Below are 12,902 nucleotides of genomic sequence, written 5' to 3'. Positions count from 1 at the left end.
GGAGAAATTTTGGATGAATCTGCGATAGTAGCCAGCAAGACCTAAGAATTGACGGATTTCTGTAGGTGTTTTGGGTGCTGGCCAGTTTTCAATTGCTTTGATTTTGGAAGGGTCCACGTGTATTCCTTCTGAACTGACCACGTGACCTAGGAATTCAACCTTACTAATCCAAAACTCGCACTTTGAAAACTTCGCATAGAGTTTTTCTGTCCTAAGGGTTTGTAATACTAGACGAAGGTATTGGCCATGTTCCTCTTTGCTCCTTGAGTAGATAAGGATATCGTCGATGAAGACTATGACGGATTTGTCCAGGAATGGATGACACACTTTGTTCATTAGATCCATGAACACAGCAGGTGCATTCGTCAATCCGAATGGCATCACTATAAACTCGTAATGACCATAACGAGTTCTAAACGCGGTCTTGGGAATGTCTTCCTCCAAAATTCGTAACTGGTGATACCTGAATCTTAAGTCTATTTTCGAGAAGTAGTTCGCACCTTGAAGTTGGTTGAACAGATCGTCTATGGGAGGTAAAGGATAACGATTTTTGATGGTAAGTTTATCCAGCTCGCGGTAGTCTATGCACATGCGGAATGATCCATCCTTCTTCTTTACGAACAAAACTGGTGCTCCCCATGGTGAGAAGCTTGGTCTTATTAAGCCTTTACTAAGGAGTTCGTTAAAATGGCTGGATAATTCTTGCATTTCAGAAGGTGCAAGACGATAGGGGGATTTGGCTAAACGGGTAGCTCCAGGGATTAAGTCGATTCGGAATTCGACTTGTCGTTCGGGAGGTACTTCTGGAAGATCATCGGGAAAGATATCGAGAAAGTTGCAAACCTCTGGAATGCTCGCGATATCTTTCACTTCTTGCTTTTTGTCTACGACGTGAGCTAAGAAAGCACAGTACTCTTTGCGAAGGTACTTCTGTGCCTTGATGCAAGAAATGATCTGAAGGTTCGTTCCGGGTTTGTCGCCATAGATAGTAAGAGTTTCATTAGTTGGCAAGTTCAAGCGAATAGCTCTTTCATAACATAGGATGTCGGCATGGTTGGGGCACAACCAATCCATACCTATTATGATGTCAAAACTTTTGATAGAGACCGGCATAAGGTCTATTGGGAAAGACAAGTCATTCAAGGTAAGGATACATCCTATGTATATATCGTTGGTGGATTCAGATTTCCCGTTAGCCATTTCTACTGTAAACGTTTCATTTAGTGGTTGGGAGTTTTGATTTAGTAGATGTTTAAAATTATGGCTCACGAAGCTCCTCTCAGCACCACAATCAAATAGAATGCATACATAAGTATTGTTGAGAAGGAACGTACTCGTGACCACAGCAGGGTCTGCCACCGCTTCTTCATGACCCAGTGCTAAAATTCTCCCAACTCCACCGGCATTTCCAGCTTTTGGGCAATCTTTCATGAAGTGCCCCACATCACCGCATTGGTAGCATGCTCGGCCTACTCCAGCGGCAGGTGCTTGGTTAAATGGTTGGGGTGGTATTCTACAGAATCGGGCAGTATGCCCTTTCCTATTGCAGTTACAGCACTGTATTTCTCGGCAGTTTCCGTTGTGATGAAAATTGCACTTGTTGCATTTAGGGAGGATACCAACATAGGTCTTAGCTGGTACAAGGTTATTAGGGACAGCAACAGGTATAGCAACGGGTATGGTAGCAGGTACAGTAGTAGCATGGACTGCCACTACTTGTTGCTTCTTTGCAGGTTCCAGAGGAGATTTGCCCTTCCTCTTGTTCCAACCCTTCTTCTTGCTGTTGTTGTTGTTCTCCTTGGGTTGTTCTGGAGCAGAAACCACAGAATTTTGACGGGCTCCGTGGTCGATAAGAGATTGTGCCAGCTCTTTGGCACTGTCAAAAGTAAAAGGCTTTGAAGCTAAAACACTTGACTGAATTTGGGGCGACATACCCCAAATATATCTCTCAATCTTTTTGCTCTCCATAGGAACCATATACGGACAAAGAATTGCCAGATCACAGAACCTACTGGTATAGGTTGATATGTCAGAACCAACCATTGTAAGAGCCCATAGTTCTTGCTCCAATTTCTGTATCTCCCCTCGCGGACAGTATTCCTGCATTAACATGGCTTTTAGGCTCTCCCAGCTGGTGGAGTTAGCCACTACTAGAGTAAGTGACTTAATGTGGCCATTCCACCACGTTAGAGCCCTATCAGAAAAAGTACAGGCAGCAAATTTAACTTTGCTACCCTCCGGACAGGAGCAAATTTCAAATATTGCTTCCGTCTTCTCAATCCATTGTCTTAGTGCCATAACTCCCCCAGTCCCATTAAAGGTCCTGGATTTGGCATTAGAAAAATCCTTATAAGTGCATTCTCGCGAATGCCCATGACTTTGGCCATGGTTGGAAGGATGTGCACCGACTCTCGACCCACTAACACCAGGAGTATGGATATGAGACATGGCAGCCGCTACAGCCGCCGTGACCGCCGCTTGAAACATAGAGGGGTCGAATTGAGGAGGTGGTGGTGGGGGTGGCGTCGGTGTTTCATTGATATTGATACGTCTTGGATTTCTACGAGGAGGCATCTCTTGCTATAAAAGTCAATAGATAAAAAGATAGTGAGATATCAAGAATGAATATGAATTTGATATCTCTGAGCTAAACACTTAGTTCAACATGAATTTCGCAAAGAATTGGAAATAGAAATCCATTGCAAGTACAACTTGCAACAGGATAATATGAAATTGAATGGTTATTTTTCAACGAGTGTGATTGTACATGTCGACTGTATTGGTATATTAAGTGTATGTAATCTGGAACACTTGACCTTAAAGCAGGTCTATAATATACCACAATACTGAGGAAGTGTCGACATCAAACCGACCTACCGAAAATAACATTTTCGCGGTCGTATTGAAAGCATGAAAAATAACAATGGAACATTTCTGTGATCCAAAACTTTGGAATAGGATGTTTATGAGAATTGTACTAACTCTTGTTGAAGTAAAGTGCTTATTGTTTTATTGATACTCGGTTTTGTACATATCGTGAAAAGTAGTATATACATTCGATATAGAAGGTAGAAAGTAGAAGTAGTGTGAACACTACTTGCGGTGACTTCTACGACGGTTGCTAGGTTCCACTTCGTCTTGTGCTTTCCAGCGCCTTTCTTGGGCAGCTTGATGCCCCCTTAGTTCTCTTATCTCTGATTCAGCAGCATTAAGTTGCCTTTGAAGGGCTTCAGTATAGTGTTGGGTGTCATCTTGCATTTCGTCAAGACGAAGGATATCTGTAGTGTTAGCCTGCGCAACCGCATTCACCTCTAGGATTTGATTGATCGACATCCTTGATTGATCGAATTGTCGGGCTATTCGGTTTACTATAACTGGAAGAGCTCTGTCAGCGGTTCCCCCTCTAGAGACGTTATAGAAACCTCGTGCCATTCCGTAAGGAGGGCGTTGACCGTCTTGTCGACTCCAATAGTTTATGTATTCGCCCCACTCGGGTATGGGTTCTGCTTCCTCTTGCCTCAGGGGACGCTCCCCAGGGTTGCAGACTTGTGGCTCTGTATCCGTACCACTTGATTCGCTGTCCTCAAAGGGTTCTTCATCTGAGTCTGTGATCCATCCTGCATTTTGTGGATTGTAGGGGTCTCCCGGTAAATTGTGTTCAGCCATAGGTTCTGTATTAGGAGTAAGGTTAGTAAAATACTCTCCATAGTATTTTAATCTGTGTGTTCTGTTCTATAGTTCTTTTGTAGGTGTATGGTAAGTTTTAGACATGTCGCAACACCACTATCACTCCCAAACACATGTTGGTCATATCTCAAATCAATATAGTTGATCAGGCTATATTAATTCCAGATATGATTACATAACTGCCCAGGTTTGACTATAGTGCTCAACATCCAAATACTTTTAAGTTCTTATGATTGTGATATTGTACTTGTAAGTATGAGTGTGTTCTTATGACTGTGATACTGTACTTGTAGGTATGAGTGTTAGTATACTTCTTATAAAAATACTTAAATCTTTAAAAAGTATACTTGTAGTCAGAGCTCCTTGCCTCGATGTATTTATAGTTTGTATATCTTTTATGGATTGATATACTGAGTTCACTATAAACAATGCTTTGATACCAATCTGTCACACCCCCAAACCAGACGGCGGAAACGTCCGGGGGTGGAGGACTTCAATTGTAGTATCACAACACATGCATCATAGTAATCAAAGTACAAACAACCATTGTATTTAAAAAGTATAAGTATTTACATGTGTTCAAAGTCAGCCATACACGCTGATGAGTGGCCATTGTTATCAACAGTTTAAACGCCCACAAAGCGTTTGTTTCAGGCCATCAGTCATAGTATGGTTATAATAACTCATTAAAAAGATATTAACAATACGTTAATGTATAAACAACTAAACGAAAGTACACCTTCAAAGTACCAGTTTACAGAATACAAATTACAATGGTTCAATACAGTTTTCAATAACAGCTGGTGGAGCCAGGCACACTCTCAGTTACAAGTTTTCATAAAGGAATACAAATACAAAACATTAATACAAAGAGAACGGTTTTATGGGAATAAAACTACTTTTCATATACAACAGAAAATATAGGATTTTCTGGAACAGTTTACATATACAAGATACAGAGATACTCTTTCAAACATAAACACTTATGCACTCACTCAACTTTATGTTGATACTCTCTTTTCAAATTATTTGTATTCTCAGGGAAATAATACACAGGTACTCCCCGAGCTTTTTGAGAAGATGGAGCTATGTTGAGTCATATCTTCTTTTGTATAACTATTTTGGTTCAATATACAATGATTGAACACATGTAAATACTTATACTTTTTAAATACAATGGTTGTTTGTACTTTGATTACTATGATGCATGTGTTGTGATACTACAATTGAAGTCCTCCACCCCCCCCCCCCCCGGACGTTTCCGCTGTCTGGTTTGGGGGTGTGACATGTATAAACTAAGGTATTATAGAATTAACCACCTAAGGTCCTTTAAGTTATACTGGTTTAAATAAATGGATGAAACCTTTACTGGTAGTTTCTAGTTTTGTTTACCAAATGTTCTATTTGAAAAGTATGTTTTGTACTAGAAAACGGTGTATTGAATTAGTATACTATGACCTGGCCCATACCTGGTACTCCTTATGATTACTTGGTGTATACGGAATATATATATATATATATATATATATATATATATATATATATATATATATATATATATATATATATATAGCTAAGATCGAATAGATAGTAGGCTGGTGAATCTGCTCTAAGACCACAACCAAACAAGGAACAGGAAATGAAGCGGAAAACACACATCCTACTACATGTCGAATCCGATTAATATATCCTGATGTATACACTAAGGAATCATAAATTTAGCATTATAGGCCCCTTCCTACTGAATGTACTAGACTCAAATGTTCTGTTTGTCGCTTGTAATAATGTAAGTTTTCCCTAGTTTATAACTATCTTAGCTCCAAAATAGTTTGCATTAACTTTCAAGTGGAAATGTCACAATATGAAAGTAATGGAAAAAATGTAAGTATACAGTTGTCTTTTAAATTGACATACTGAAGTACTAATTACCTTAAAACTAGTTTTTTTTATTAAGGTCATAATGTGATGTGGTTGTACCCATACTATACGCTCTCCCTGCAAGAGATTCTGGTTACAAAATGCGACTTCAGCAAACAAATTGCTAAGCCGTGAAGTAGTCTCACATTAAAGTTATCTTGATCTTGTATACCACATTTATTATCACCTTTTGTTTAGAACAATGAGTTAGTGATCATTGGTATAATTTTGTAAATCATGATTTGTTCTTCTGTTATAGTGTATAGTATGTTCTCTTTGTTATAGTGTATAGTATGTCTCTCTGGTGTATTGTATCTTCCTCCCTGTTTCTCTTTATAGTATGTTCTCTATGGTATCGTGTATTGTATCTACCTCCCTGTTTCTCTTTATAGTATGTTCTCTCTGTTCTAGTGTAAACTGAACCCCTAAACTATACCTACTATAGTTTACTAGTATGTTTACTTTGAAATGTTATTGACTTGAAGAAAAGACTCATTTATCTACTAAGTTATGATTGTACTTTAAAAACGGAGTTTTATAAACTATAAAGTAACATAACTTGAAAAGAGTTTTTGAAATGTTTTGATCACTTATAAATACATAACAATCTGTTAAAATGATGTTTGTAGCAAAACATTTACACAATTATCATTGTGTTCAACTTGTGTTCCCCCTTTAAAAGCATTTAAAAAGTTTAAAAGATTGATTATGGGGGTATGAACTCACCTTATGTGGGTGATTCAAACGAATATGCGCATAAGGATGAGAAGTTCCACGAATGAAGTCCCGAGACACAAACGAATCCTAAATGACATATAATGGCATATATTGGCATGAATATAGTGTTTAGAAGAAACTACATGAAGGGAAACACCCTTAGGGACTAGGAAACACTTGGACTAAGTGTTAGAATCACATGTGATTCATCAAAGGGGTGTTTAATGCCACAAAATAGTGTGTACGGCCATGGAGTGTACGGTCGTACACTCATGGTAGAACATGCATAGGAGGGTGTTTAAATCGTTGGGAAGCTAGTGGGTTGATTGCTCATCAAGAATATGAACTAGGTTTGCATTTTAGAGGCCCTTTTAGAGTGTTTTGAGGGGTGTACGGCCATACAAGGGTGTACGGCCGTACACTCCTTTTGTCCCAGCTAAAAGGTCAATTCTAGGGTTTTTAACAAGAGGTCTTAACGTATACTAAGCATAAGGAAAGGGTACTTACGTTATAGAGGCTTGAAGAGGGTTCACAGCCACCAAGAACAAGTGTGTGTTCTTGGTGTTCTTGGTGAAAGATGAAGATCTTGAAGATCTACCCAAAAAGATGATTTCCATGGAAGAAATCAAAGGGTGATACATGATTAAGAAGGATAACAATAAAAGGATGGAAGAATCACTTACGTTTTTTAAGATCTCGGATGAAGAACTCGATGATACTTGAGAGAGAATCGATTTTCTGGACTTGGGAATGTGAGAAATGACTAGAATGGAAGGGATACTCTTCATATGGGGGAGAGTGTACGGCCAAGATGGGTATACGGTCGTACACCCATGTGTACGGCCGTACACTCCCTTGAATGGAGTGTATGGCTTGATTTCAAAGTGAAGAACTTTAGCTACTCAATCCTACACCCAATGCTTGAATGTACTGAGCTTTGAACCCTTAAACGGACTCTAAACAATGCTAAAAGATAGCATAAACGAGTCTGACACACGGTTGAATTGAATGGCTGGACTTTCAAGGCAAAAATTTTCGGGTTCTCACATCATCCCCCCGTTATATGGAATTTCATCTTGAAATTAGCTTTCTTAGCAGTACTACTGGGGTTGTGCTCCTCGGATTTGCAGAATACCCACTCGTAGACCTGGACAACTTGGTCCTAATGTCCAAGATAGGATTTATACCTGGTCCATCTATCATTACCTCGTGTATACACGTCGTATATAATTAAGATTAGTTAGACGGTCGGATGTGCGACTCTGCCCCAGGTCCACAACCAAACAAGGAACAGGAGATAGGGCGGAAGCACACATACTAAATCTGCGTAATCATAATCATATACCACCCTCGCGTATACACTGAATAGTGATAGGTGGGATGTATTCATCCTTAGCCTCTGTGCTCGAACTTGGTCTGTTGGACGAGTGGTATTTCGGAAAGGTCTGCGGAACATACGGCGGCAAGGCTTCGGAGGGCAAAGTACTCTTCGCATGAGTACTTCGGGGTTTTAGAATACGTGGGACAAAAATGAGGTCTAGGTCGGACTGTCGTTACGAATGACGAGGTTTCATGAATTTAACGGTCAAGGCGATGGAAACATATGAACTTAGTATGGTGAGGACCACGCCAACTCATGACGAATGATAGAAACGGACTCTTTACTGAACAAAAGTTTGGCCGATTTGAAAGAAACGTATGTTATGCGATGATGTATCCCTAGTGTGCTCGACAATGTACTGTGTATATACTTTCTAGTGCTTTCTGTTTTCCCCTTGATGTTAACACTTCTACGTATCGTACCGCGATGTGCGATTACATACTGTGAAAGTGCTTTGATAACTAGTGTCGATACTTTATACTACGATCCTCATCGGTACCAGTACGATCGCCTGGAATATACAAGTTATGAATAATTAAGATGAATTAGACAGTCGACTAAGTAACTCTGCCTTAAGTCCACAACCAAACAAGGAACAAGAATTAAGGCGGAATCACTCACTCTAAGTTTGCAAAATCTTAGCTATGCATAACCCTGATGTGCATACTAAGCCATCATAGCTTCTCTGAACGAATCTTTTAGTTCTCTTGAATACTATGGCTTGTTCTGATAAGTGAGTGATTATAATTACTTTTAAGCGTTTTCCCCAACTTTTAATCTTATATAAATATAAATTAATTTTTAAAGTAAATATTATTTCGAAGACGTACTGCTGCTCGCTGGCGACTCCGGGGTTGATTCTCCTGCGGTGATCATCAGAATTCGTCCATCCGCTCCTGAGTTCTTTGTTATCGGGCAGTCCTTCCTATAGTGTCCATTCTCACCACAGCCATAGCAGGCTTAGTTTTCTTCAACTTTGGGGACTTAGGAGATCGGTTGAGTCGGTGCCCTGCAGAAACGGACTGTGTGTCCCTTTCTGTGGCAGTTCAGGCACTGCATTTCCCGGCATACTCCGGTGTTGTGATAGTTGCACTTTCCACACTTCGGGAGAGTTCCAGCATATCGACTGGCAGATGTTGGAGTAGCAGGTGTTGTGGCGGCGTATATAGTACTCGTTTGTTGCTTGTGCGGGGTTTCCTGTGTTGTTCTCTTCTTTTTCCTCTTGTTCCCCGACTTCCGTTTATAGTCCTCTCCCTTTGATGGCTCGGGAACGGGGACTACCACGCCATGGCGAACTCCATGGTCAATGAGCCGTTGAGCCAGGCGTTTGGCACTATCGAATGTAGTTGGGTTAGAAGACAGCACATCTCCTTGAATCGGAGCAGATAGACCCAAGATGTATCTTTCTATCTTCTTGCTCTCTGGGGTAACCATCCCGGGGCATAGTGCTGCCAGGTCGCTAAACCTGTCAGTGTAGGCCACTATGTCTGAGTCGACCATCGTAAGTTACCATAGTTCTTGTTCCATCTTTTGTACTTCGCCCCTCGGGCAATATTCTTCCATCATCATCTCTTTTAGGTTCTCCCAACCTATTGAGTTAGCCACTGATAGGGTCAGTGACTTAACATGGCTATTCCACCATGTCAGGGCTCTGTTGGAGAAGGTGCAGGCAGCAAACTTCACTTTGCTCCCTTCTGGGCACGAACAGATTGCGAAGACCGAATCTGTTTTCTCGAACCATCGCATCAGAGCGATGACTCCACCATTTCCATTAAAGGAATTGGGTTTGCAGTTCATGAAGTCCTTGTACGAACACTCCCTTGGGTGTCCGTGAGAATCTATGGGGTTGGTTAAGTGGGTACCGCTACCAGATCCGAAGGTACCACTTTCGCCGAAGTGAGCTAGAGCAGTTGCCACTACGGCTGATATCGCTGCTTGGAGAGCAGCAGGATCGAACTGTGGAGGAGGTAGTGGCGGTTGAGTTGGAGTTATCGGAGTAGTGCGCCTGTTTGATCTGCGAGGAGGCATCTTTCCTAAAAGAATACAAAGATGAGACGGAATAAGTCTATAGCAGTGGATATAAGCCGAAAGCTGAAAGAAAAGGTTATCCTAGTTCTGAGTGTATCGGTCCTGACTTTCATAGGGTTCTGGAAACAATTCATAAAGGAGTCTATACAAAATAAACTTTATGAATCAGAAGTGGCTATCCTCGAATGAATATCTATTAATTGAATAATTTTTACCAGTTGCACGAAAGAAAATAATCCTAACACATAATGTGAGTAGTGTCTCCACTCACTCATTAAGTCAAACAAGATTATTATTTATTAGTGTGACGCATAAGACATTTTGGTTACTTCGGCTGATCCTTCTTTGAAAACTTCTCATGAACTTGCCCTTGTTCCTCCTTGACTCTTCTGTTGACTGTTATAGGAAGTGGTTACATCTATCTGGGTTTGTCGTGCGAGAATGGAAGTGTCTAAAGAATCTATGAGATTAAGTAAAACATTATGGGGTGATCCTTACAGAGTCCTTCTATAATTGCACAATGTATACAAGTTGTATATAATTTAAGATTAAATAGACCTTCGAATAAGTGATCCTACTCCAAAACCACAACCAAACAAGGAACAGGTAGTGAAGCGTAGATCACAAATTCTAAGTCTATAAAATCTTAATTATATAAAACCTTGGAAGTATACATTGCAAGATTATAGACCTATCCGTAAGGGTCTTTTAAGTTATCACATAAGTTATTTATATAGTGCCTAAAATACTCCTATAGTATTATAATGTAATGTATTTGATATGTTTTAATCTTGTTGTTGTGTTATTGTATCATAAAATACTCCCATAGTATCTTAACCTTATGTACTTATCTAGAATTCCCTTGAATAGAATTAGGTAAGTTTTAAGACTGTTTCAACACCACATCACTCCCAAACACATGTTGGTCGCATCTCGAATGAATATAGTTGATCAGGCTATATTGATCCTAGCTATGATTACATAACTATCCAGGTTTGACCGCAGTGTTCAAACTTTAAATACTTTTGTTTTGTTCTTCTTGCGATACTTGTTCCAGTATGTATATATGTATAAGCACGTATGTATACTTTTATAAGGTATCGTTATACATTTAAAATATATTATTATCCAGAGCACTTCGGCCCCATTGTATTTATAGTTGTATATCTTTTATCGGTTGATATACTTAGTTCACTATAAACAATGCTCTGATACCAATCTGTCACAACCCAAAACCGGAACGGCGGAAACGTTCGGGGGCGGAGAACGTCATGTTTAGTATCACAAGTCATGCATCATAGTAATCAAAGTAATAAACAACCATTTCATTAGAAAGAAAGTGTTCACAAAGTATGTGGTTCACATAACATAGACTACAAAGTAAATAACAAAACAAGACATGAAGCTATTATGCTCCATCTTCTGAATCCCAGTGCGCGTACCTGTCTAGTGGTCTCCTGAGAATACAAGTTATTTTGAAAGAGTAGATCAGCATTTAAGCTGGTGAGTTCGTAAGATTCAAATATGTTTAAAGGAGGCGAAATCAAGACATCACTCCAAGAATTGAACCATCTCCAAATAGCTCCCGAAAAATAGCAACTAAAAAAGAGGTGATTAATGTCTTTCATCGGCTTCCAAGCAAAAGGGGCACAAAATAGAAGACATCTTTACCCCTCTTAAAATCAGATTGCACGCAACCGGAACTCTATTCATGACCATCCTCCAAGCAAAACAATTTACTTTAATCGGAACCCAGTTAACCCAACTGAAAGTCAAATTTACTTCATCCGCCATCGAGTTTGCTATTAACAAACGCAATGAACTAATAGAAAACAGCCCTGCAGATAGCTTTACATTGAAAACAATATCACACAAGTTATCCAAGGTAGTCGATTCATTTCATCTTCGTGGCTGTCTTCTCCAATCCCACTGACCAGCAACCTCTTCAAGACCTCCAATCCTATCTACCACCCTGCAATTTTTATTAGACTCAATAACATAAAGTTCTGGAAACACATCTTTCAAAACCAAGTTTCCATGCCATTTGTCTTTCCAAAAGTGAGTTATATTTCCAGCACCTAAACGTCTCTCAAATAATGAGTCCAGACAAATACTCCAATTAGCAAACTCCATATTAATTCTGGAAATCGTCAACCATACCCCAGGGATACTACATTTAGCCATTGGCTTTCTATCTATTCCACAGATTTTGTGCAAAGCAATGATGCAAGAGGACCAAAAATTGTTCTCTTCGCTTTTTAGGCGCCACCACCATTTACCCAAGAGAGCTAAATTTAAAGACTTGACACAACCAATACTGAAACCCCCTTTACTTTTAGGTTTAACCATCGTGCTCCAAGAAATCCAATGTATCTTTTTTCTATTTTCTTTTCCACCCCAAATAAATCTCCTTCTAATACCCTCCAGAACATCAATAATCTTGTTGGCAGCCTTAAATAAGGAGAAGTAATAAAGCGGGAGACTGCCTAAAACAGATTTGACAAGTGTAAGACGCCCTCCAAATGAAAGGTTATCCGCTTTCCAACTAGACAACTTAGAGTTGAATTTATCCAATATTGGTCACCATTTCTTAGCAAGCTTCATATTGGCCCCAATAGGAAGCCCGAGATATATAAATGTGACACTAAATACCCTTGAAGACTTTCTTTTTACTTATCTCTTCTCAGCCATTTGAGAAAAGAAAATAGAGTGCAGTAGACCTTAAATAACATGAAATCCTTAATGACCGAAATACCCCTACATCTAAATCCTTTTGTTTTGTTTATTTTAGACTTGTATCCCTTGCAAGAGAGAAATCTAGTTGGCAGTTATGTTCTTCTCCTAATGGCTCCATAACTTTGCTTCATTTGGCATTTGGACAGAAATTCCAGTGTAAGAGATAATCAGCGTGGAAGACTTGTAATGACCAAGCTGCTCTTTTATCTTGATAATGAGCACAAGAACAAATGATATATGCCTTCTAATATCAAGTATTATGATCATAAATACAGCTGCTTTCTAAAGCATAAGATTACAACCATTCAAACAAAATATTTAAGTGAACTAGATCACACATCTGTACTCACTTTGCTCAATAACTTAGAACATTTTTTTGACATCAAACCAGACACAATGATTTCACAAATAATAACTGTACACAACACTTAAAAGA

The 12,902-nt window shown here is 39.5% G+C and overlaps 1 protein-coding gene across 1 annotated transcript; it reads right to left on the bottom strand.

Moving 5' to 3' along the window:
* Nucleotides 1-11,344: 11,344 nt before the first annotated feature.
* LOC145119740 (uncharacterized) lies at nucleotides 11,345-12,079 on the bottom strand. The gene is made up of 2 exons (XM_079055457.1): nucleotides 11,665-12,079; nucleotides 11,345-11,568 (listed from the first exon to the last, which is right to left on the bottom strand). The coding sequence occupies exons 1-2, from the start codon at nucleotides 12,077-12,079 to the stop codon at nucleotides 11,345-11,347; spliced, it is 639 nt and encodes a 212-aa protein (XP_078911583.1).
* Between the last annotated feature and the right edge of the window lie 823 nt (nucleotides 12,080-12,902).

This window comes from Lactuca virosa, chromosome 6, assembly GCF_052849685.1.
Source record: "Lactuca virosa cultivar CGN04683 chromosome 6, Lactuca_virosa_CGN04683_v6, whole genome shotgun sequence".
In the NCBI taxonomy this organism is placed as follows: Eukaryota; Viridiplantae; Streptophyta; class Magnoliopsida; order Asterales; family Asteraceae; genus Lactuca; species Lactuca virosa.
This window is presented reverse-complemented; position numbering and strand designations above follow the sequence as displayed.